Consider the following 24,766-nt stretch of genomic DNA (forward strand, 5'->3'; position numbering starts at 1 on the left):
TGAGACATAAATGAAACGATAGAAAAAGAGAAACCATTCTTGACAACCAATCGTAGATTCAAGGAAAAGGCTGTAAGGTTTGCCACACCATTCCTTATAACATACCTTATAAAGTATGTTCCCTTCCTCCATTAGCTTCTGCAGCAGGATGAGCAGAATATCTGGTTTGGAGGAAGCCATAGCCCAAGTAGCGTGACCTAGTAGAGTACAAATATTTATTTCTATTGCATGTCTCATCTTGTAACTTTTATATTGTGTCTTGCATAAATCGCTTACCTGATCGATCATGTGGAGCTGTTTTGTAACCTTTCCATTGATGAAGAAGAGCAACCAAGGATGGAGAAAGAGAGAGATGAGGAGGGAGTTAGAGAAGTGGATGTAAACCTGCAAGTGCTGCAGACTGGAGAGTAACAGCATACTCCATTGAAGTAAACTTCGATTAGGTTGTAATTATGTAATCATGCTGAAATAGTTTAGTAGAGGCAGTTATTCGGCCGGGGGGGGGGCTTCGGTTTGGGATGTTATTTAGCCTAGCTAAATAAGGAGCTGTTTAACTTTGTCTATTAAATTCTGCTGGTTATGATAAGCATGGTGTCTGTACCCATCTTGCTTCCTTTCTTAAGCAGTGAGGCCACCAACGCTGGGTTCTGGCAGCCAGTCGTTCGGTCTGAACCTTTGGTACTGTTGTTGTCGGCTCGCTCCAACAACGCTCCATGTTCCACCAGGCAATGCACCTGGCCATGCAAAGAATAATAATAACAACAACATATTATATTTATAGATAAATAGATGTTTTAATCATTTGGTTGATTACACACTGTATGCTTCACAACATTAGCAGACGTTAGCAACAAAACTGTGTGATCCTAAGATACTTTTGATTACTCCCCTGCTAATCAACAAACTGCATGAATGAGACTCAAAGTTTTTTTTCTCCACATGAACTGTGATTGCAAATTGACATCCTGTCTTACCGCGCAAATTATAACTATTATCATTATCTTTGTAATTATGATTTATTTAATTTGTGAAATAGCTTTTGTTTTGTGAGGCATTGACATGTATTGTGCCGTGCCATTCAACAAATAACAACTCATTTTGAACTATATACCTGACAAACTGCATCCCAACAGAAGAGGGTGGAAATTCATAATACTAAAGACAGACCTCTATAATCTTTTCTATTATCAAGATGATGCCATCTAGACAACTAAATGAAACCCACTGTATCTGCAGCGCCGTTAAGAGCAGCTAAATCAAGAGGAGTCCGCCCCTGTCTATCAGGTTGGTTCAGGTCTGCGCCTGCCTCCACCAAAAGCTGCACGGCACCTTTCTGGCCCTTCAGACAGGCCCAGCTAATTGCAGTCAGCCCCTCTTGATCAGTAGAGGACAGAGAAGCACCTGGGACCACAAACAATGCAAATATTGCCCTACAATTCATGTACATTCATCAAACATAATAACAATCCTTTGATATCACGGAGCACGGTGGGGACTCTTACCCTTAGACAACAGGAGTTCAACAGTGCTCATGTGGCCCTCAGAGGCTGCCAACATTAGTGCAGTGCGACCCTGTTTGTCGCTGACATTAATATCCGCACCTTGCTTCAGCAGCAATTCTGCAACCTGGAAAAGGGAGAAAAAGGACCCCAATAATGCATTAAAGACAGTAGTGGTAACACAAAGAACATCTTGTAAAGGTAATCAGACTCGTCCTCACCTGTGTGTGTCCATGTTTAGTGGCACTAAGCAGTGGGGGCATTCCTCTGCGGTTTGGTATCTCCAGCGCTGCCCCCCGCTCTAGGAGGAGTGCACACATCTCCATCTTCCCTCTCCCTGCTGCTGCGCTCAGCACTGACAGAGGGTCGGCATAGAGATGAGACGGAGGCGTAGAAGAATATGCAATTGACACATTTAGGAGAGAAGTAGGAGCAGAAGTGAGAAATGAAGAGAAAAACAAGACTGGTTGGTTCCTTAATCTATTTAACAAGTGTTGAAGCTTTTTTATGTTATATCTTTGTTTAATTGGTTAAACTATAACCTTTTTCTAAGGCAAAGTTTTATTAATCTCTGTATCTACAATACTAATATGTGACTAGGACTAGAGATCAAAACTGGAGAAACATGTCCCTTTCTTTTTACCAAATAAACAAAATAGAATAATTTGTGACCATAACTATCTAAAACTAAATCACTTATGATAAAAAAAAAATAGCCACTGGTGCATTTTACTCTGTGACAGTCTTTCAGCTGTGGATGGAGGCAAGGTTATGATACCATTCTCTAACGTTTGGGTATCCATTATAAACAACATGACATTTCATGTAATCAGTTGCCTCATAGAAAACACTTGTAAACATTATACTGCTTTAAAGAGAGGTAAGTAAGAGGAAAAACCCACCATGGCATAGTAACAGAGGTAGTAAAGCTGCTGCTGTCCAAATTGACCCAGGGAAAAATAAGATGAGAAAATTGTTTTGCTGTTTGGCTCAATAATCAGAATTTAACCTGTATCTTTGACTTATCTGTGCAAATGGACCGTAATCGAATGATACAACTGTAGGACTAAACATAAAACAAATCCTGTGCATGCAGAAATGTTTCAGAGGATATTTCATGTTCTTACTTTGTCTATCTCATCACCGGAGGGGACTGTGTAATAGAATTATACTCTAATGGTGCTGTAGGCAAAGATACAGGCTTCCTCTGACATGCTTTCAGGAAGTGGACCTAACAGAATTCTGCAAGCTGCACTATGATATTGGTGATAGAGGTAAAAGTATCAGAATTGAATAACAGATGCTCTTTAGATGCAGACATGATTTTTTTGGCCACACATGATATTCTTTGTGATAAATGTGATGTTCCATTTCTGAATCAACTATTAGATATCCGCCAGGGCATCCTAAAATCATAATACTGATACCAGTTAGTGAGTATTTATTGTAGTACTCACAGTGGATCCATATACATATGACATTTCTTCATTGTACAGAGCCAGAATGTGCCTGAAATGCAACCCTAAAGCCCTTGAGCTCTGACTCTAGAACCACAGTGATGGACAGAAAGAGGTGAGAAAGCTAAATTTATCTGAAATGCACCCGTTTCTCCCCAGAGAGAGTCGTGAGCATCCATCTGCACTGCCAGCTGTTCATCTTTCAAGTCCAGCATACTTTTCACCACCTGCAGGAAAACACAATTTTACAGCGCTGTGTATTGCTGGTTTGTTGAAACAAAACCAAAAGCAGCCACAGACCTTGACCATAACAGACGGCAAACAGAATCTCAAGTATCCTGTACATGACGCGCAGACACCATGCTCTACATAAAAAGGTACTTTTAGCAGTGTTAAACATGTTTTTGTCCTTGATCTCAGTACAGTACCTGTGTGTGTCCCACACTAGCTGCAGCGGTAACCGCCTGCTGTGCTGCCTGGGTTTTTTCAGACATCGTCTCATTGCTGTGATGCTGCTGTGAGTCAGTGGGGGTCTCTGCTCCCCAGTCCTGCTCCAGCAATATGTTTATGATTTCTGCATGGCCCTTCAGAGCAGCATGGACCAGCGAACACTGGCCACTCTTATCAGCATGGCCCACCTGGCACAGAGGGGTAACAAAGAGGGACTTATAGCACTGATGCTGGCCTGCCTTTGTAATGTGCTGGCCTAGATCAGGCCTGTTTATGTCATCTATTTCCCAGAATAGGTCCTGAATCTGTGGTGTGTATGTACATTACAACCACTGTTCAGGATATCACTGGTGTAAAAGCACTGAGAGACAGAGTGTTCTGCCATGGTAATCATACTGATCACACCCTCCATTCCTACATTTGTCTCTCCCTCTCTGCACAGAAATGACACTGACCTTGGCTCCCTTTTTGCAGAGCAGGCTGACGATGTCGGCATATCCTGCAGCAGCGGCCAGACAAAGGGGCGTCATGCCGCTGTCAGTGGGTCCGTCTACAGGAGCACCCATTTCAAGCAGCAGAGCAACCATCTCCACATGTCCCAGGTGGGTGTGAACCGCCAGGATGGGAGCATGTCCTACCACCTCTGTACACCAGGTTACACTAGCACCACCCAGCATCAGCAGGCGACTTACCTGGAGGATCAAAATTAGGAGTAGTACATGTTTGTATACACAAATATATATTTTGGTTTATGACTATTTTTAATTTACAGCAAGTGTATGTCACCTTGATGTTAGGTGTATATAGGTTCCTCAAGGAGGCCAGTGCAGCAGAAAGACTATCTGTGCTGCAGTTCACCCACATGGCCTGTAGGACGCTGGAGGACACGCCTGTCTTCTTACTCAAACCCTGCAATGGTGTGAAAAAGACTCAGATGGAAATGGAGAGAGATCAAAGAAAAAGACTTGTCTAACTGGCTGAGATCCACGGTGCAGAATTTGAACTACATCCCAGTAATGTAAAACATTATTCACAGAGTACAAATCATGCATGCAAACAGTACAATATTCACTGCATTGTGGGCGTTTATGTATATGAATTGTGCTAATTTGTGCGAGTGATGGTAAGGACAGGAGTTCACTCTAATTTGAATGTGTTCCTCTGCAATAATTTGCAGTAAAGTGTGAGCTGTTGTTTATTTTATGCCTTTGGGAATCAAGAAGGTTCAAGAGGGTTTGAGTACAATCAGTTCCAGTCCTAAACCTACATAACAAGTTATATGCGTAGTGTCACAGTTCTTGTTACCTTGAATATGTGAGCCTTGAGGATGTGATGTCCCAGTTCCATAGTCTGCTGCCGGTTCAGCTTGCCCTCCTGTCTGGAGAACATGAATGCCAGGAGAGCATGGCCACTCCTGTAGACATGCACACCATGCTTCTTTATCAGAAATGGCATGTATGGTTTTACTATGTCACACTTAACCTGGAGTATGGGCAACTTAGAAATCTTCTGCCCTACAACCTTTGACTTTAATTCTCACCTGGGGTCACAGAGAAAGTCTGTGCTCTCTCCATCTGCTCTCCAAACCAGCCACTCTCTGAAGGAGGGATGAGACAGCATCCGTGTGCCATCTCTGCGTCTAACCTGCCAACACAAGAAAAACAGAAAATCTATTAAATGTAAATATACAGTTAATTGATATGATCCTACCTCAGATAGGATACCTCCCTATTGCTCCTCCATGTGCTGTAAGTTCTTTAAATAAATACTAATTCAGAATTCCAACATGTAACCTATGCACTTTATAGCAAAGCTAACAACTTTAAAACCAAATTAAAGCTTGATTCATTATTTACCTTTCCATGCAATCATATCAAGAGTCTCACCATGAATCCAGCCAGGCTGTCTAATCTCTGCTGGAAGTCCTTCCACTCCAGCTCCCCCCTCACACTGCCTGCATTCAGCGCCCTGAACATTTGCTCATCAGTCAGTGGGTGCAGAGACGCCAGAGCCACATTTAGCACCGGAAGGACCCGTTCAAAGACCTCTTTATCCGGAAAGCTCACACGGCACATTAGTAGGTATACCTAACAGAAAACACCCCACGTTGTTAATGATGTTGTCAGACACTGATTGGAGCTGATATGCCACATCTTAGAGACTTGGGCTTGAGAGTTTTAACATCTTTGATGGAAGCTCATGTGCAACATTCTGATGGTAAGCACACCTTTTTAAAAAGGTTGTAGCAGTAGCAATAATGGACAATGGAATATTAAAAAAAGAGCATTATTCCTGTAACCATTGACTATAATTTGTGATCATTTTGAAACTATTTTAAATGGCTGATTCTACTAAATGATCCACATTGTACTACGACACAACTCATGTATTTAACTTACCATCCATTCTCTGCTTGGGCATACACATCTTCAGCACACATTTGTACGTGGTTTTTCACATCCATTATCCATCATTATCATCACATTTTCAAGCCTTTGTGTGTATAATAACACTTGCCCTGTTTAACACTGATGATTCTGTAACACTTAAACACATCTGTCATTTACTTCAGTCTCTGTGCACTATTGTAGACACTTTGTAAAAAGTCTATGATCCTGCAATTTTGTTGATCTTTTATTGATCAGAATAGCTGGTGACTACAATTTTTTGTCTTGTTTATGAAAAACATAATAATGGTTGCTGGCCTTTTTGTAAGGCTTTTATGGACATTGCTTCAGCCTCAGGCAAGATGCCATTTTATGGCTAACAGCTCACCGGGTTAAGTGTTAGGTGAGGAGCAGGAGGTGGGGTGGTCCAAAAATACACTCAAGGTAAAATGTCTCTTTTTGTATCTCCAGATGACTAAAAATACAGTTTAAATTTTAAATGAATGGACAACCTAATGAAAGACACATTAGTTAACATCTGTGGTTCACACTTTTTTTTTTTTTAAACAAATGTACCTTGTTGTAGGAGGTGGTGGATGTTTGAACCATGTACCTGTCACATTTGCAATTTTCCATAAATTCATTTATCTGTTACTTTTAGCTAACCATTTTAATTTGTTGATTATTTTAGTATTTTTATTTGTTAATTTTTTCAAATTATAATTTTGATCTTTTGAAATTAGCTTATCATGAACCTAACCTCTGAAAGCGAGACAGGAACCACAAGGTAGTTTCCCGCTTTTAGAGCCAAGTGGCCTTTGTGGAACAGATCCAGGGTCAGCTGAAGGTAGAGGATGGAGCCGTGGCTCCGCGTTGACAGGTGGCTGCTGAACTTGCTCAGGAGCAGCGGATCAGGGGCAGAGCCTGTTGGTGTGGTGACGTTAGAGGCAATCTGAGTGCTGCTGCTGACCCGGTGATGGATGTAGTCACTGAGGTCAGCTCCGAGATCACTGCTGTCTGGCAAGATGTCCAGAGAGATGCCAGAGAAGGGAAGAAGGGTGGTAATTTCCTGTAGGAGCAGAACACTGAAACATTATTCATAAAATACTATTAATGCACATTTTAGGCACAAACACCTCAGTATTGACTGAATGGTAGGTTGCATGTCTTTGGTGCGTTAGCTAAGGACAGATTAAAGGCACCAAAATCAAAGCCTTTTCTCAGTTGCTGTTGCCCCTGACTCATGCAGAGCCATGGGATAAAGTACGGTGAATAGTGTGACAATGACTCAAGCTCCAACATTGCTCATAGGAATCTCTCAGATTCAGAATGCATCTTCTATCTTGCCATCCTCAACTGTTCAACACTGGTTAAAACCAGTTATGATGGATAAAAAAGAAAAATCTATGTTGCTGTAGCTCGGTTCCCTGTTAACAAAGTATAACATTTTAGTTCAACAATAGGCAGCTGACTTGGTTGTGGACCATGCTCCACATGAAATATCCAGGTAGTTATATAACAGTAATTAATTCTTGTAAAAATGGCTGGTTAATGATGATCGAACAGGGACGTTTGGAGGGTGGGATAATGGTTGTACTCACAAAATTTCTGTATATATTGCTTGGTGACTGCAATGCATAATGAAGAAAATGGCCTCAAATGCATTTTGCATATTCCTAATCTAATTATGTAACCAGCTGGCTGGCTGTCAAGTTCCAGACTCCCAGCAGACTCCTGGTAGTATTACCATCCATTCAGGGCGTAATCCATGCAGCATTTGGAGACTTGGCTTTGGCGTTGGACAGATGCATCTGCTGTTTGGTAGGATTACTGACCGGATTGAGAAAATACAGAGAGAGCAATGGTGCCAACTGTCACAATGTCTATACCATGGCACTAAAAGCCCAAGATCAAATTTCACAGTCTGTGCAGGGAACTAAGACAAAAGAAGCAGGTATGGGGGATAACTTTTTGATTTGAATAATCTGAAGCAAGGTGAAACTTAAAACACTGTTTTATTTTTCACTTTGCTTACCTTCTATGATACCTCCAGATTTCGAGATTTTTGCTTATATGTGATTAAAGTGAACCATGCTCACTTGCCATGGAGGCTGTTAATGGTGCTGGAAGGATGAATCTATATCTCAGTATAACAGAGATTGAAATTTTAAATTATTTAAATTATTCAATTATTGTTCTTTTTGCAGAGTCAGGTTCATTGTTACCCTTAATAAACCGCAGACCTCAAAGTCAAGTAGCTCTACTTCAGTAGAAGTAGTTGCGAAGAAAATTGCTCATAAGAAGAAAGGTGAATATTAATCAATGACTGTTTGGTGAAGCTGTTTATGATCACATCAGCCCTGTAATACCCATTAATGCAGTAACACCATCAACCCTGTCACATACAACTAACATGCCATCAGGTTACATTTTCTGTTAACATTAGCATATGTTGTTAAGAAACGTTAATGCCAAGTTTCAAACACATTGATACTGAAAATGTCAGTAAAATATTTGTAGGACGATTATTTTGTAGAAGCCTTTACATAATTTAATCAAGGTAAACACAGTGGATGGTTGATTGTTATGGCACTGCGTTCAGGCGTGGCACATCTTCAAACAGTGGCAGAATAGATTAATCATATTAATTTATATTTTACAGACAGCTTCAGAGAGTACCTATTTTCACCACATTAGTTGGAAATTTCTATGCAGATTCTAAATGCATCAATTAATATGAATAGTTTGTTTACAATTTAAGCTCTAATGCTTTGCCTCTGTGTGTTAACTTCCAGAATTTAGTTTGTTTGTGTATACTAAGTCACGTGGTTTAGACTCTGTTGTAAGCACCACAACAGCGACAACTCACTTTGCACTGCTTTATCTGCCTGATACGTTCTGTTCCTTCCTCCTATGCACCCTACACCCTATACTCTGCACCAAAATACACAGACAGGCAAAGCAAATTGTGAGGGTGAGGAAACAGTTGAAGTGCCACTTGTGCTGGTTTTTCTAATCTGTAATGAACTTCTTCTGTGTCTCAGCCGCCTCTATCTCATACTCTTTCTCTCAACTAATATAATCTGTGATAGCCATTGCATACTAATAACAACCAGCCAGGCAATGGTTTTAGTATAGTTTCTATCACTGTTTTAGGGAGGTTTAAATTATCCTACTTTCCGAAAAAGCACTGCCTACATTTTATTATATAGAACCATTATAAAAGCTTTGAAAGACTCCTTAAGCTGCAAACAACAATGGTTACGCCTCGCAATAATAATGTTTAATTCATCAGGAAGCAACACTGAATTTGAATGAATGGGTTCCATCTTGAAGTTCAGTATCTAGTTATAATACATCCATGAGAACATTCTGAACCCATGGCCAGCAAATAAAGTTCACATATAGAAAGGACAGAGAGGCCTAAAACTAATTAATCTAACCCACATGTTTTAAGACTCTGGGATTTGGAGGGAGCTCATCCAGCATTTGGTAGAACTACTGCTAACAAACGTTTTCATGATGTGAGATCCGAAAAAAAAAATACAATAAAAACAAATATTACCACTCACCACTAGGCCTGTCCTGACTGTGACCACCAACTTCAGCCAGAGTGGAAATTTAGAAATGATTTTGGTGATAAAGGTGGCAATTGTGTCCCCATAATCTGGTTTATGAAATTCTGCCTCATTAAGACTGTCAACCAATATGATGTAGTCGTCTTCAGGTAGTCTCCGCTCTGAATATATAGATAAAAAGAAGAGTTAAGCCACATTAAACCACTTACAAAGAACCCAACATTTTATTACTGTCTAGAAGTAAAATTGGGATTCTCATTTCTGCCTTGTTTTAATTTGTATTTTGCCTGATATTTTTCTTCTGAGATTAACCGGGGAAAATAAGTGAGACAGGAGTCTCCTTGAGACAAAAGGGAGTTAACAAGGGAGAGAAAAGAATATGAGCAGTTCTTTTTGCCAAAAAAAAAAAAAAGACAAAATGCAACATAACACTGAACATACTGTAATAGTGAATGGAAGGGTTTATTGCAGGGCTGCTGTATTATACCGCGATTTGTTTTAACAAGGCGTGCCTAATAAATTGAGAACTCACACTTTGTTCCACAGTTGCTCTAGTGTTGCTCATTTTTTTCTCCAAAGGAGAAGAAAAGGAGACATCTCCCTTGTATCTCTCTTATGTCTGAGGATGTCTCCTGGCTCATTTCTCCAAGTGAATTTTAGAAGAAACATATCAGATGAAATGAGGCTAAAATGAGAATCACGACACTGTCCCTAGGCAGTAGAAGAGCAGTAAAAATTTGGGTAAAAAGGAAAAAAATTAAGAATGCATGATAGTTTTATCCAAAGTTCAACTTTGTTTTCTACCACAAAATACATTAGGAAATCACCAACTGATGAGGTTTATTTTATTGAGTTGAAAGGGGACAGAAGCAATTGTTGTTTATCAGCTTCTCCGAGGACGTATCTATCATGTTTCACTTCATCTGAGCTGTCAATACATCCCTGCAAGCCTGAGAGGACTCATACACTCAGTCACAAGGGCTCTCCAATCGTTTTCTAACCTGCTTAATAGAGACAGAGTAGACAAAACACTCTTCTGCTCAGACTGTGGAGGACCTGGCCGTAATAGCACATCAATCTATCTGACTGACTGTATCAAGAGAAACTGAGCTGGCTAATGTGCCCCTAACAATCACAGCCTCTTCAGAGTATTCTGTGACCTTGAAATCCTGAAGGATGCTGATGAGTCACGGGGGCAAAAATAACCCACCTTTTCACTATGTAAATGACCTAATATTGGTTTCACACTCACAGTGTTTCAAATCACTGATCTTAACTAGGGACAATAATCTATGGTGCTATTGCTAAGTCATTAATGGAGTAATTCACTCCGGAGATAGCAGCATGCTCACTAATTGCAGGGTGAGGGACGCAGACAGTTTTTCACCTTAAAAATTATACTATTTTAAATTTTAAAAGGTCTTTAAATTTGAATGTCACATCTATCTTAAAGTAAGTGTGTGTGTGTGTGTGTGTGTGTGTGTGTGTGTGTGTGTGTGTGTGTGTGTGTGTGTGTGTGTGTGTGTGTGTGTGTGTGTGTGTGTGTGTGTGTGGACATTTCATTACCCTTGCGCAGGATGGCTATGGGCTCTAGGATGCCCTTTCGGAAGGCAGCGATGGGGTCTTGAACACAGGATCGCAGGCTGAGTGTGTTTTGTAGGTGAGGCTCTTGTATCAGTAGCTCCCTGTATGGGGTGAGCTGGGGTGCTCTGGCCAGCAGGGCGGCAACACTGTGCACAAACTCTGGTACCAGGCAGGTGTAGGTGTTGTCAGCCTGACAGAAATGGTAGGCTACCACCTGGAAATTAAAAGGGAAAATGTAAAAAAAACATGCAAAACTACTGATTTCAAAAAACAATCTGCATTCCATTCCTGACAGAAGCAGGTAATTGGTAATGGTCTTGAAGTTTTAACAGCCGGGAAATAACCGTCTCAATTGTACTCGAATGCAATAAAAAAAGAATTATCCCAGAAAAACATGGACTGAAGTGCAGATTAAAAAAGAAAGTTATTTAGATAAATGTGAAAAACTTGCTTGGCCATTTTTGTGCACTCAAAAGAGCGTGTTGAGTGTTGTGCACTTTCATTTGAAATCGAATCATGAGGTAAAAATACAACTATTCAGTGAAAACTGGGGAATCATTATTGAAGATAGACCTTGGTGAATGTCCTAATATTAAATGAAATTATTTACACATTTCCACTGAGTAGTATTTTAGCTGCCTTGGCTACAGATGTTTACACTGTGTAAATATGGATAAAAATATGGATAAAAAAGCCTGAATGTAATAAATGTGAGCCATTATTTGAAGTTATGAAATGTGTTCAATTTATAGATGTTTTTCCTTAATGGATATTTTCCCTTCAATGTAATGAGTGAGGTCAGCATATGTGTGTATGTTGGTATGTTTTACTTTGACTGAGTTATAACTCTGAGAAGAAGTGTCTGGCAAATTTTATTTGTGAGGAAGGGGAGAACCAATATCTACAAATTCAGATGCTGTTTGTATCTGTCAAATCAGCAAATTATCTGTTCAGATCCCAAGAGGAATTACATAAATAAGAGAAAGCCTAAAGACTGAGACCACAGAATATAAAATCAATAAAGGCTCACATGTAAACAGAAATCACATAGGTAGCTGAGTCATAATGTTCATTCCCACTCATTCGACGTATTACTGCAGATTGTCTCCACAACACATTCAGCAAACACAAGTTGTTTTTTTCAGGCAGCAAACCGAATAGTAAACAACAAAGTCTGAGAAATTACGCAACCCAATAATATTAAGGATGATTTTCACAAACACATTGCTGGTTGAATAATATTATTTATCTGTACAGTGTAGCTCTCTGATAGGTCCAAGCCGAAATGATCAGTAGTCAACATATCGAGCAATCTTATCAATGATTTTACTTTTGAGCGAACATCCTCACCATCACAAGTAGACTGACTAGTTCCCATGGAAACTCTTATTGAGGCCAAGTTAGTAAATTTAGAAGCTTCCATGTCATCTACGTGATACATGTGCCCAAAAAGAGAACAATCACATTGTAATCTTGTGTCACAACTGGGCAGCCACTATACAGCAGCTTTTGCTGATGTGAGTTTACTTCTATGGGATCATGCTCCAGTCTTTTTAGGATAGCTTATAACACTCGTAGCTTCCTAAAACACCTTTTATGACTCTGTAGTTTAATGCTGTACTTGCAAATCTGGTGAGAGAAGTGTAGGAAAAAAAACAAAATCGAGAGCTATCAAAGCAGCCATGGCAGGAAGGTAAATGTAGGAGCATTGCTATAATGTGAATATAATTTCTTCTTTATGTCTTTATTTCTTCTTATGTATTGTAAGTGCAGGTGAGTCAGCAGTCTGCTCAGCAACAACATAAATGGTGCTGTGTGTTTTTACTTCTGTATCTTTGTGAGGACCAAGTTTCAGCGTTCTACTTTTTATTTTTGAAAAGTGAGGTCATTTTGGTCGGTGATTAAAATGTAGCTCTTTCCAAATATTCTGTTTAAATATTAAACAACCTGAATAGCGTAGGGGAGCATAATACCTCCTACCAACAACTTAAAGGCTCGCTAACATATTACATTCATCTATAGAAAAAAATTATGTAACAATGAAAATTTTGGCGGGTTTAGGTGCACCCCCAAATTCTTTAGTATTCCTTGAGTCACTGGTTGCCTGGAAACTACTCCTGGCCAAGATATGATCAGGCATAACTGTCGTTTTTACATTACACATTTTCTGTACAGCTTAAAGATACAATGTGATAGTGAGCTGTAGCGGCTTTTCCCATTTTCAGTATTTATGCTGAGATAAGCCGTCTCCTGGATACAACTTGATATTTAGCACACATGCATGAGAGTAGTTTGGGCATCATCAAGCTCTCTGCAAGTACACAAACAGGCACATTATTCAAAATGTTGAACCATTACTTTAGAGTCAGACGTAGGGTCTAGGGGGTGTGCTTGCAAATGCAAAAATACAGATGTTGTATTTATGTACATTTTAAGGTACCTTGGCAGCTATGCATCTCACAGCCTCTTTCCTCGGTGCTGTACTATCGCTTGTTCCTGCAACAACACTCTGGTTGGGCTGGGAATCGGCTGGCTGTTTGGAGACTGCTTTCCCCTGCCTATCCCCACCTAAACGGAGAACAAAGCAACAAACGCAAAACTGACATTTACATCTGTCCCTGCCATAAGCACAGCAATATTAGAAGAGAAGTCTATTTAAAAAAACATTGCAATTATTAAACAAGTCGGGGAATTATGACATTAGCAAATCCAAATGACATCATCTTTTTAAATGACATCAGGAGTGTTTGTTTTTGGAGAATGATAATATTTGATCCCACACAACTCATGCTATGCCCTCTGATAGATTTAAACCAAAATGACAAATGCAGTGGAGTGATACTGAAAATGAATGGTGTAGTGCTTTCACTCTGCATGTGATCTTGACAATACTATATACTGCTCTATAGGAAGTGATGAAGTGATATTTAAATAAAATGGGGCCATTGTTTTGTTTATATTTCCAGGTTACAAATTATAATAACAACCAAAAATTAAAATGTCACATCATTTATAATGTGCTATATCTGGCTGTATGAGAGGATGTTTTTCTTATGCCACTCATAAAATAATTAAAAAAAAACCTCTTCTTTCTGGGCGTGCACAGTTACAAACTCCTTCCAGAGAGTCTAACTTTACTAGAGCATACTAGAAAATGTATAATTTCAACTTCTTGCCTTCTGCTGTGTTACTACAACAATTCAAACACACATGCACACACACTAAACATATTACACTGGATCGTAGGAGTCTTACATTTAGGGGAGGAGCCAGGACTGTGAGGGAGGCTGGGACCTCCCTGGGGTGTGCGCATGCCATGACAGCTGAGCGTCACCAGCCGCCAGATGACAGCAGTTTTGCCAGATCCTGCGTTACCCACAATGACAGCCCCACGTCCCTCACAGCTGCTCGTTTTTCTCAGGACCTCCTCCAGACGCGTGAACAGCCAATCACGCCCAACAAAAGGTTTTTCTGCAGTGATGCCAGGTACTTCAAACAGCAAGGGTTTTAACATGATTTCAGCTTGTTTGAATGGCACCAGTCTCCCTGGATAGATTTAGAGGAAAGAGTCAAAGTTGTATAAATGATAATCATGTTCATTTTGCTATACCAAATCTCCAGTGGAGAAAGTAAATGTTCCACACAGGTCTGCACAAAACTATATTTACATGCTGCTTTCACCCTGAGGTTAGGCCACCAAAATACCTTTAGAGTCATCATTTGTGCGTCCAGCTGTGTTGTGCTTGCGGACAGAGCCCCTGTGCCCAGCAGGCCTTTGGTTGTCCAGATAATTCAAATCCTCCAGTCGAGTGGAGCTGGTTGCTTTAAAAGGAGAACAGGTGGGGAAGGACTGAGAGTGTGAGAAAGATGCAGTAAATGTGCAAAGGTACACATGCATACTACACAAGTGTCAAATTCATTGCTGGAGTCAATTACTGTTTCCATGGAGACATGAGACAAACATTTGTAGCTCTCAATGATAAGTGCTCACTGACCTTGAGGAGACAAGCGAGAGATAGAAAAGAAAAGAAAGCAACTCATATCATGTCTTCTGATCTCAAGCTAACATGATTCTGAAATGACCAAATGTTTCATAATGTCTCACACGTTGGGACACCAAATTTGTGATAATCAGTTGAAACACATCGCCGGCTGTAATGCAAAAATGTATCAGATGTCAAAAACAGGAATAACACTCATTCTTCTAATGAGAACATGAAAGCCTAAAGAAAACAAAGAACATGTTGTACAGAAAAGAAAGAAACAAAAAGAGTTGTTTGCTCCTACATTCACCTATCCATCCACCCACTCACAGTACACAGTTTACAGGTCAATCAGGCTCCCTTTCTACACTTTTCAAGACATTTGGCAGTCTTTACCAAGCTATTCAGAAAAGCAATATAAAAGAAAAATCGATTATAATTATACAGAATAACACAGAATTGTGTAAACCCTGTATCTTAAAATGCAAAAACAATTCAAGAGTTATGTAATGAATATAATTCAGTCTTAAGTGTCAATGTGATTCTTGTTGGTCTTCCTTGAAAAATAAATGTAAAAGCCTTTATATGTTGCAGACCTATATGTTACAGTTCAGTGCTACATCACTACAGCTTAGTCTAAAAAAAAAAAGAAAAAAAGAGTCCATTCACAATTTAACCTATAGCAATGAAGCTATAGTATACTTTCAACAAAACATTTTAATTAAAGCCAAATGTTATTTCTGAACAATTTATTTGAAGTGCATTAGTTCTAATTTTTGCTGATTTTATCTTTTTTAAGTTCTATTCAGAAATTAGCTTGGTAACAAAACAGATCACAACATAGAGATGAATATACACAACAACAAAACATGTCAAAAGACTTGAGTAGGTCACATTTATTCTGTATTGATTGTAGTTTTTAAGGACACCGCCTCAGATAAAGAGGAATTCTCAAGCCACTGTGTGTTTTTGATTTGTGTGGCAAGAATAAAAGTTCTGCTCTGCACCCTTCAGGTCTATTCATTGGCTGTTTGTAGTTATTGTTCTTTTGGTTAATGAATAGAATCTAATTTGAACACATAACTAGATTACTGTCACTGTAAATGTCGCATTGTGACTTCTTTTTTAATGATATACATATTTTTAATATTTAGGTTTGCTCTTATATAGTAATTGTTAGTGTGTACAGAGATAGACATTTGCTTTTACATGATGGGGTACTAAATAGCATTTGTATTTAAATGTGTATTTTCAGTACCACAAACAATTCAAACCATATCAAAAAGTCTAAGTTGCCTTAAGGTTTGTTTTCAATGGGACATCACAAACTCGTCCATTTCATTGATTCATTATTACAATATAAAAGAAACCTCTGTAAAATCTGAAAATCTGGTATTACTGTTGACTCTAATCCCCTCAGAGTGGGATAAAAAAGCCCTGCGTCACATTGCACTCGTCTGTATAACACCGTAGATGATGATGAACTCACATGACTATGATCATGTACAGTACATGTGAAATGCAGTCATTAGTAATGTCAGACCATCTGCGGGAGGTGCAATACATCTCTGAGCAGTTACGGGCTTAAAGCTTTAAAACAGAAATTCTGGTCACAGAATGAAGATGGTGGACAGCAACATGCTCATCCATCCTTCGTCACGACAAATCAAAAATTCACTCACTCTACAGATAGATGTGAGCCACTCAGCCACGCAAGATGAAATGGGCAAAAGACACAACCAAAACTGCTTTCCTGAAAACACTACGATACATACACTTCTATCCATCAATTTGTGGAATGGGATTATTTTCTGATACACCTACAGTATGTAGCGTCTCTGCATTTGTCTGTCACCTTGTAGCCACAGAGTGGCTATTACAGTGTGGATGAAAGCTAATGAGGTCTTATTATAATTTACAGGGCTGTTAAGAGCACATGAAACTTGCTACATGGAGAACCCAGTGGACAACAAGTGGCACCCTGGTGCAAAACAATCATTTAGTGTGAACAACGTAATTATAGTTAAAGAAAAAGAGATTGAGGATGAGCAAGTAATAAACTCGGGAACACTGAAAATGTAAAATCCCTTTCAACAGGTAGAAGAGAAGAATTGGGGACATGGAGGAAATTGCATAATTCACAAACAAGAGCTGAAGTGGAGAACCGAGGATTGAAAGAACATCCAGAGTGAGAGCATGAGAACAGTCTGCAGCAAAACAGTGAGAAGGAGGTGTGGAGTGGGATGAGAGCTTGCTGGCTCAACACACTCAGGCCAAATGGCTGAGCGGACCAAAATACTGTGCAAGAGTTAAAACAATGTTTACAGCCGTTTTAACATGGGGGCATACAGGGACACTGACAGAGCTCATCCCTCCCTCCACCCCTTGGTAGTCTGACCAGTTCACCACCACCTATCACACACTCAATACCAACATTTATGTCCACTGCTGGTGACAGTCTGGTTGGTTCCCCTACAACCCCCATGTAGCGTATGTCATCACTTTAAAAGGTCAAAACCACAGCCCTGGTCTAAGCCCCCAGCATCAGCCCTAATGCTCATGAGCAACCCATCACTAACGGTACAGGACCTTTTCGACATTAAAGCAATAGTTTGACATTTTAGGAAATTCCTGATTTCACCTATAGTTCGTTGAGAGAATACCACTTAATATTAGCATGTTATAAGGCTACAATCGGCAGCCAGTTAGCTTACCTTAGTATATACATATACACACAGGAAATGTGGTAGAAAAATAGTCTCGCTCTCTCTCATAAAAGGTATATCTTTTTTGTTTAATGGGTAAGACAACAGCAAAACAACAATGTTACTGAACTATTTGTTAACTGGTACCAAAAACACGTGTTTTTGTATGAATTTAAACACTATGAAAGCATTTTGAAAGCAACGAAAAACATACGTATCCGAAACGGCAGCTACTGCAAATCGTCGGTATAAGATCTTTTCACAAAGACACAAAGCTCTCTAAGCATTCTTCCTGCTGACGGTCAGCATACTATACATTTGCTTCGTGCCAAACAGGCCCCAGTCTCAGCCCACTAGGGGGGTGATGAAGCAGGTAACTTGTATTGACTCTACAAAATGTCTTGGACCATCTTTTAAACTTCAGTGCTTGCAGCAATCAGCTTTTATCTCAGAAATCCTTGCGAGTATAAGCTAGGATGGTAAGAAGAGCAGAACATGTACAGTACACACATGTTCAGTGGATGGAGCCTCTAACTATTGTAGCCTATAAATCATTTTATGCAGTTAGTCTATTTAAGCATTGAGTAATGGTGAAATGAAACCTGTTTTCCCTTAATGTTCTGCTGCTGTTCTGCAGTACATTTATTACATACTTTTACTAGAATACTAGGATATATATAAAAACCTATATTCATTCAATTCATATTTGTTGCCTGTTTTACTTTGTTGTAGCCTGCTATAAAACTACAGTTTAATCTGGGTATAATTAAAGTTCAATTTTGTCTCAGAAAGTCTATATATATCCGCCCTTAGTGTACAGTCTCATCTTTCATGAATGTGCAGTAAAATTCTACCAGCAACAGTAATATGTGGCTTGCTTCATCTTTATTCTGAATTTCATCAACAGTGCCTAAATGAAAGCACCAGCTGACAGAAGAAACTGGCAGGCGTTGCTGTGAATCAATTCCTTAGGGAATCTCTTCTTTTGCTCCCTACACAAATGAACTGACATCTAAGAGAAGAAAAAGGGCCTTGTGCACTAGCAAAGATCGTGACTAGGAGGGAGGAGGGGTATTTTTATGACAACTAGAGGCCTCCGAGGACATTTAACTGGTACTGCTTACTGTGTGTATCCAGCCTCTGTGATAAGTAGAGCACCAGCACATGGTGCAGTGAAGTTCTGTATCACATTATCATTTCTCTCTATCTATAGATAGCAAAAACAAAATGTCAAGTCAACAATAAATTCAATCAGTTTGTCACTCAATCTGTATTTATCAGCCCATTAATTAATCACACAGGTCACAGCTGTTACATTCATATGCTCATTTGCGTACTTCATGTACAGTATAATGGAAGCTTTAGCAATTCTTTCACTTGTTCAATAATCAAGACATTATGCCTTGTTTGTTCAGTTCATGAAAAAATGGAAGTACAAATTGACACATTATAGTTTTAAGGAAGGTTATGCATGGGACCATTTTTTGGGGCGTTAGCAGTGACATCCTGCAGTCTCTGCTGCTTGACTTCTGGAAATATAAAGGTGTTAATTAGCGAGCTATAGAGTTGCTGGTAGAAGGATTTCGTTGCCTTTTGGACAGAACCAGGTTAGCTGTTTCCTCCTTTCCAGTCTTTATGCAAAGCAAAGCTAATGCTTAGCTCCTGCTTAATACTGAATGGACAATGCACATATTACCAAATGTTATATAATTCCTCTAATCTTAGAATAAGAAGTGAACATTTAAGAAAGGTTATTAAATGTACCTGCAACAGAATTTGGACGAGGCATCACAAGGGAGCAAGTGCTGTGCAGATGGTGCTGTGGGAGAGGTCTTTTTGGTGCTGGTGGAGTCCTGGGCTCCATGATGTCAATTTTAGATAAGGCCTCATCTGGTTGGGCGGTTAGTTTGTCCTTGGCTGGCCCAGGATGGTGGCCCTCACTTGTATGGCCCATTGCACCAGCACCACTCTCCAGGTCTTCATCTTTAGTCAGAAGCTCACTGGAGGCGCTGCGCTCTTCATTCTCAGAAGAGCTAGTGATAGTTGCTGAGTGGCACAAATGAAAATATGGGTTAAATATTGTAACAATAACAACCTAAATATTACCTGTGAAGAAAAACATATGGCATGTAACTTCTTTCTTGATCAGATAAAATTGACTGAAAACTATGTTGCGCCATCAAATTATAACACCTCAGCAATCACATACACCTAGCTCTTTTATTAGTACACTTAAAACACATCAATCAACCAGTTATATTGTATTTGATGCACCCTTTGGCCTTTTGTATTCAACTATAAATACAAACTCTATTTAGGGAGAAAAAAGTGTCCTATTTTAGGAGAATCAGACCCATAAGCAACAAAGACAGCAGTGTCCCAGATTTGACAGCAGGGAGCTGAAGCCTTGAGGCTGAAGTGGCACAGTTGATGTAGGGGACCTAGCTATGGGGTAGGGATACACACTTGACAAGGACTTCCGATCACTGTATAGTGAGGTGTGGTGCTTCAGTCTTATTTGAGATTTCTGGTAATGCACATGATTACACTTTGCATTTAAATAGGCCGTTAAGGTATTGTTTGTTTTATTCTAAGTGATGCATGACTAAGCTTTTCTATTGGTAGAAACCAAAATGAACTTGTACGATGTGGATACAAATGTGGATACACTTCTTTTGAAAACCTGGCCAGGATTTCCAACAAACACACAGCAGCGACCATTACCTATGATTCCACTATCCTTGCTCTCCAGGGTGGAGGTGGGGCTTTGAGAAGGAGGCCCATAGCTGCTCCCGGCAATGGATCCTGGAGCTGGACATGGGGCAGGGCTGGGAAGGTTCCCACTGGAACTTGTGCTAGGGCCACAGTTGGGTGAAGGCAAGAGTGAAGGCTGAGACAGAGGCTGGTTTCCAGCATTGGTGCTCAGCGTAGAAGAGGGGCTCCCTGAACAGGGAGAGGCAGTGCTGCAGGTCAGAGTGGAGCTGGGGCTGCCCCCCTGGGCAGAGGTATCACACTGAAAGATGCAGATAAATGAAGAAAGTGAATAAAGGGACATTAAGTTAAGATGAATACAAAGACAGAGGATAAGGACTGAACCAGTGAGGAGAAAGGGGAGATAAAAAAGAGACACAAACCTACATGATATTTTTCGGTTTTAAAACTGTAGAAAATTAACAGTGTCAGTTACACCCTTTTTAACACAACTCCATTTTGCATGACAGTGTGTGTGATTGTGACCATGTTGAAGTGTACACACATATAGGAAATGATAATGATGATTCCCGGTATTTTCATCTTTCCTGTCATTTTCTCTGTTTTTCCTAATGAGAGCTAAATTAAAATCTTAAATCACTTGTTGTAGACATTTACCCCACTGTAAAAGTCACTGGATGCACTTTCTGGTGTTCCACAGCCAGACTTTACTTTACAAAAATAAAATATTGGCATTGATCACAGGTCCCAATATATACATAGGATATAGAAATATCAGGACTGCCTAACTGTGGGCACTAGTGGAAACTGCATTAGATAGGAAGTTGTATAACTGACATTGAATGAAGGTACCATTTCCTTGTGTTGTACACTGTATTTAATGTATTACGGAGCTTATTGTGCCTCCCTCAATGCATCACATCTATTGATAAGAAGCCTTTTTTAAAGAATAAAAAATTATAAACCTTCTGATACATAATAATTAGGGATACATATTAATTGATTCCATAAGTACATCCACACATTGTAATCTACTTTAGTATTCCTGCTATAAATCATTTTTTAACAAATGTATTATGTTTTTGTTTGAACGGTCAGTGGTCTTAGTAGTTTCAGTTTCTGTGATTATTGTAATGCTTTTTAACATGTGTATAGAAAACGTCATATTTCTATTGCATTTACAGTGGTGCTTGAAAGTTTGTAAAAGCTAATCAAGTAAGACAACAAATTACTTTTATTTATGTGTTTATTGTGGAAAGTTATGCAATCTTAAAATTCAGATGAGGCAAAAGTATGTGAATGTCTAGGATTACAAATTCATTTGAAAGGGGATTTAGAGTCGCAGTTTCGATCAATAGCCTGACAATTAGTTGTGAGTCTGGAAGCCACTGCGTTATTTAAAGAAGAAAATTCTGGCATTTGATTTTGACAACACTAGTTGTCATAGCCCCAAAACCGATTTTTCAAGATTTTAGAAGAAGAGTTGTTATTGAGTCTTATTGAAGTTGGGCCAATTAGTGTGACATTTCCTGCAACTTTGAACATCAGAGTTGCAGTCACTTTAACCGCAGTGTGACTTACTAATTAAAACCATGCAAACCTATTGCTTTAAAAAGATCAAGTAATGGTTAAGTAATTGTAATCCAAACTGTCATACATGACTTTCTACTTTGGTCACACCACCTTCAGTAATAGTTTGTTTACCGTGCCCCTTGCACAAACAATTTAATGAACATGCGTAACTATTATAACAATACTACACTATACCAAAATATTATGCTATTATATATTATACTAGTAAGTTAGATAGACCCCCACCCTCCCAGCATCTTTTATCAATTAGCTGTAAATATCTAGTGCTCAGATCAGTTGACCCATAGTTTAAAATGTCATTCACACTGTACTACATAAATGGGAAATATACTTTACTTGCAGCAATGGACTTTCAAAAAATGTTATCCTCTCTTTGTCCTTACCAGATATCAGCAGATGTTTTTTCAGGGGCAGAAAAAGGTCAATGGTCAATTGCACCGGGTATATGAATTGCACTAAGAGGCTTTGACCCCATTAATTCTTACCTTCATGACCCTGGTAGTACCTGCCTAAACGTTTTCCAAGCAGACTATGCGCCTTTTTGTGATTTACTGGGTCCCACTGGTTACGTAGTGTAATTGCCTCATTTTCTGTTTTAAGTTAGCGTCACTCAAAAACAATGAGTAGTATACCGTTGATAATTGAGTAAAGCTACCAAAGAAATTAATTTAGAATCGCTATTAGATTTTAAACTGACATTTCACTAAATATCAAGTAGCGTCTTTACTCTGAGGAAAAGTTGTCTAGGGAAATCGTTTTTAAAATGTGGCTATACAGAATGTGAAATGAAAACTGGTTTCATTGTTGATTTCATGGGCCATGTTGTGAGCATTTCCCTGCCTTTCTTTTGGTGGTGTGTTTTCATTTTTGCCTAGATGTAGTACCACTGCCATTGTAGGTTGGTCAAGGAGTGACAATCAAACAATCTAAGCAAATTTTTAGCCAGAACAAGAGGTATACAGTTAACCCACTGGAACCACATAGGAGGCTGAGCCCACACCTCACAAGATGGTGTCCCCATCTCACAACAGTTAACACAGCATGAGATAGCTTCAAATTTTCTAAACAAAAACATTCAACAGGAAACACAGAACCTTTACATACATTACCCACCCACATACACACACATATTTAGGTTTGCCTAGTCCACGACAAACAAATGAGTGCAATTTTTGTCTCGTTTATTAAACGTTTCAGTATTAAGTATATTTCAGTGTTTTTTGTTTCACCAATGTTTCATCAGTGGAGGCAGTGAAATGGTCAGACAAGATCAAAATGCTGACACATTTCTGTTAATAGACAATTTGTAATTAAAAATTGCCTTGTTCTGTTAGTTTGCTCACGTGCATTGTATTACTCCTTATTACTGTTGCAACATTTATGCAACATAGACACTGTTGGGAGATTTGAAACAGCCTATGCATGAACTACACATACTACATGAACCTCGCTATCTCTGTGAAACTAGCTGAATCTGGAGCTCAGGTGGTGGAATGAGGCTGAGAAAATGGGCCAAGGCTGAGCAATGCAAAGGCATAGAGATAGAGAGACACAGAGGGGTTCAAACTAATAGTAATGGAGCCCCTGTACAATCATGTAACACAATTAGTAATGTTCCAAAATACATATTGATCCATTTTCTCAAGAGTGGTTTGAGTAATAACATCACAGTATTTAACACAGTGTTGCTTTACAAATATCCACATTTTAAACAATTCCTTACATTGAGATCCTGACAGCTAAAAAAGATGACTGTTTAATAAATCATTCATCACCTCTTTATAAGACATGACAGCAAACGGCCAGTAAATCAACAGTGCTCCCCTACCTTTTTTTCTTTCTTTTCCTCCATAGGAGAGCTAGCAGTGCCAGGCGTTGCTTCTCCCAATAAGAAGCATAGTCTGGTCATCAGTTCCTGGGTAGAAAGGGAGGAGCCCAGCTGGGACTCCACGTGGAGGTCTGAAACACACACATTTGGGAGAAGCAGATTAACAAGCAAATGGAAACATGGCAGGCCAGATGAAACCGCCATCAACTCACGCTCTCGTTTCAGCTCAGCTCACTCATAATGTTCCCAGCCAGCAGAATCGCTAGTGGACTGGCAGAAATGTATGCATCCACAGGTCAGAACAGCCCCAGCTGCCCTGATTATGAATGCATGGACAGTGGCATTCCAGTCCCTAGTTGAGGCAGCAGCAAGAGGTTGTCTGAGGTTGTGAGTTTGCCTGTGCACACGCCTGCCAGGTGCTCTCAGCTAAGAGACGGGTTGTGAATATCAATGAGCTGGGGAAAGGAAAGAAGGAGTGCCTTGACTCTGGCTTTGCCGTTGCTCCTGGAGAGATTGGCTGACAAAGGCCATGTGCTAATTTATATATCACTACTCGAGGTTCCCTGATGCTTTGACCCCCAACCCCTTGGTCCACACTCAATCCTGCAGAGTAAGGCTTTAACTGTTTTCACATCTCTGTGCTTTAACCAGCTGAGCAACACATTCCTCTGTTTTTGTGCCTCATATCTGTACTGTTATCAGCTGAGTAACATGCATATTGAGTAGGCATATAAACAGGGTGACTGGACATCACGGATTACAGGAACAGCTCACTCCTCCTCACAAACATCTTTGCGTTCAGACATCACATTCATTTCGCACTCCCTCCACTCAATCTTTCTCATTCTGTCTTCCTGGCTCACTCTCCCTTCTTTCACAGGCACTGCATCACATCTCTCTTAAATTCAACCCATTTCTGTGCCAAACATGAGCCCAGCCTCGAGAGAGTCAAATTTGGGAGACAAGCCTGGTAATTTCTGCTCCATAAGG

General features: G+C 39.6%; 1 protein-coding gene across 4 annotated transcripts in view; it reads right to left on the minus strand.

The window, feature by feature from the left end:
* The window catches only part of LOC137122373 (protein TANC1-like), a 34,407-nt gene that overhangs the window by 4,140 nt on the left and 5,501 nt on the right, over positions 1–24,766 (minus strand). The window contains exons 1-24 of one of the 4 annotated variants that reach the window (XM_067496105.1): positions 23,989–24,317; positions 23,777–23,907; positions 20,368–20,656; positions 19,408–19,689; positions 14,661–14,777; positions 14,211–14,501; positions 13,396–13,523; positions 10,938–11,169; positions 9,366–9,532; positions 6,554–6,862; positions 5,293–5,493; positions 4,947–5,050; positions 4,712–4,820; positions 4,193–4,315; positions 3,862–4,098; positions 3,385–3,594; positions 3,102–3,183; positions 2,402–2,434; positions 1,721–1,854; positions 1,503–1,626; positions 1,226–1,401; positions 602–734; positions 277–306; positions 106–197 (exon numbers count right to left, since the gene is read on the minus strand). In XM_067496105.1, coding sequence (XP_067352206.1) covers positions 106–197; positions 277–306; positions 602–734; positions 1,226–1,401; positions 1,503–1,626; positions 1,721–1,854; positions 2,402–2,434; positions 3,102–3,183; positions 3,385–3,594; positions 3,862–4,098; positions 4,193–4,315; positions 4,712–4,820; positions 4,947–5,050; positions 5,293–5,493; positions 6,554–6,862; positions 9,366–9,532; positions 10,938–11,169; positions 13,396–13,523; positions 14,211–14,501; positions 14,661–14,777; positions 19,408–19,689; positions 20,368–20,656; positions 23,777–23,857 — 3,684 coding nt within the window. In that variant the 5' untranslated portion in view covers positions 23,858–23,907; positions 23,989–24,317. Of the gene's footprint in view, positions 1–105; positions 198–276; positions 307–601; positions 735–1,225; positions 1,402–1,502; positions 1,627–1,720; positions 1,855–2,401; positions 2,435–3,101; positions 3,184–3,384; positions 3,595–3,861; positions 4,099–4,192; positions 4,316–4,711; positions 4,821–4,946; positions 5,051–5,292; positions 5,494–6,553; positions 6,863–9,365; positions 9,533–10,937; positions 11,170–13,395; positions 13,524–14,210; positions 14,502–14,660; positions 14,778–19,407; positions 19,690–20,367; positions 20,657–23,776; positions 23,908–23,988; positions 24,318–24,766 lie in introns of those variants that run through there. The other 3 variants (XM_067496103.1, XM_067496101.1, XM_067496104.1) reach the window with 3 other exon arrangements.

The sequence above is a fragment of the Channa argus genome, chromosome 2, assembly GCF_033026475.1.
Source record: "Channa argus isolate prfri chromosome 2, Channa argus male v1.0, whole genome shotgun sequence".
NCBI lineage: Eukaryota > Metazoa > Chordata > Actinopteri > Anabantiformes > Channidae > Channa > Channa argus.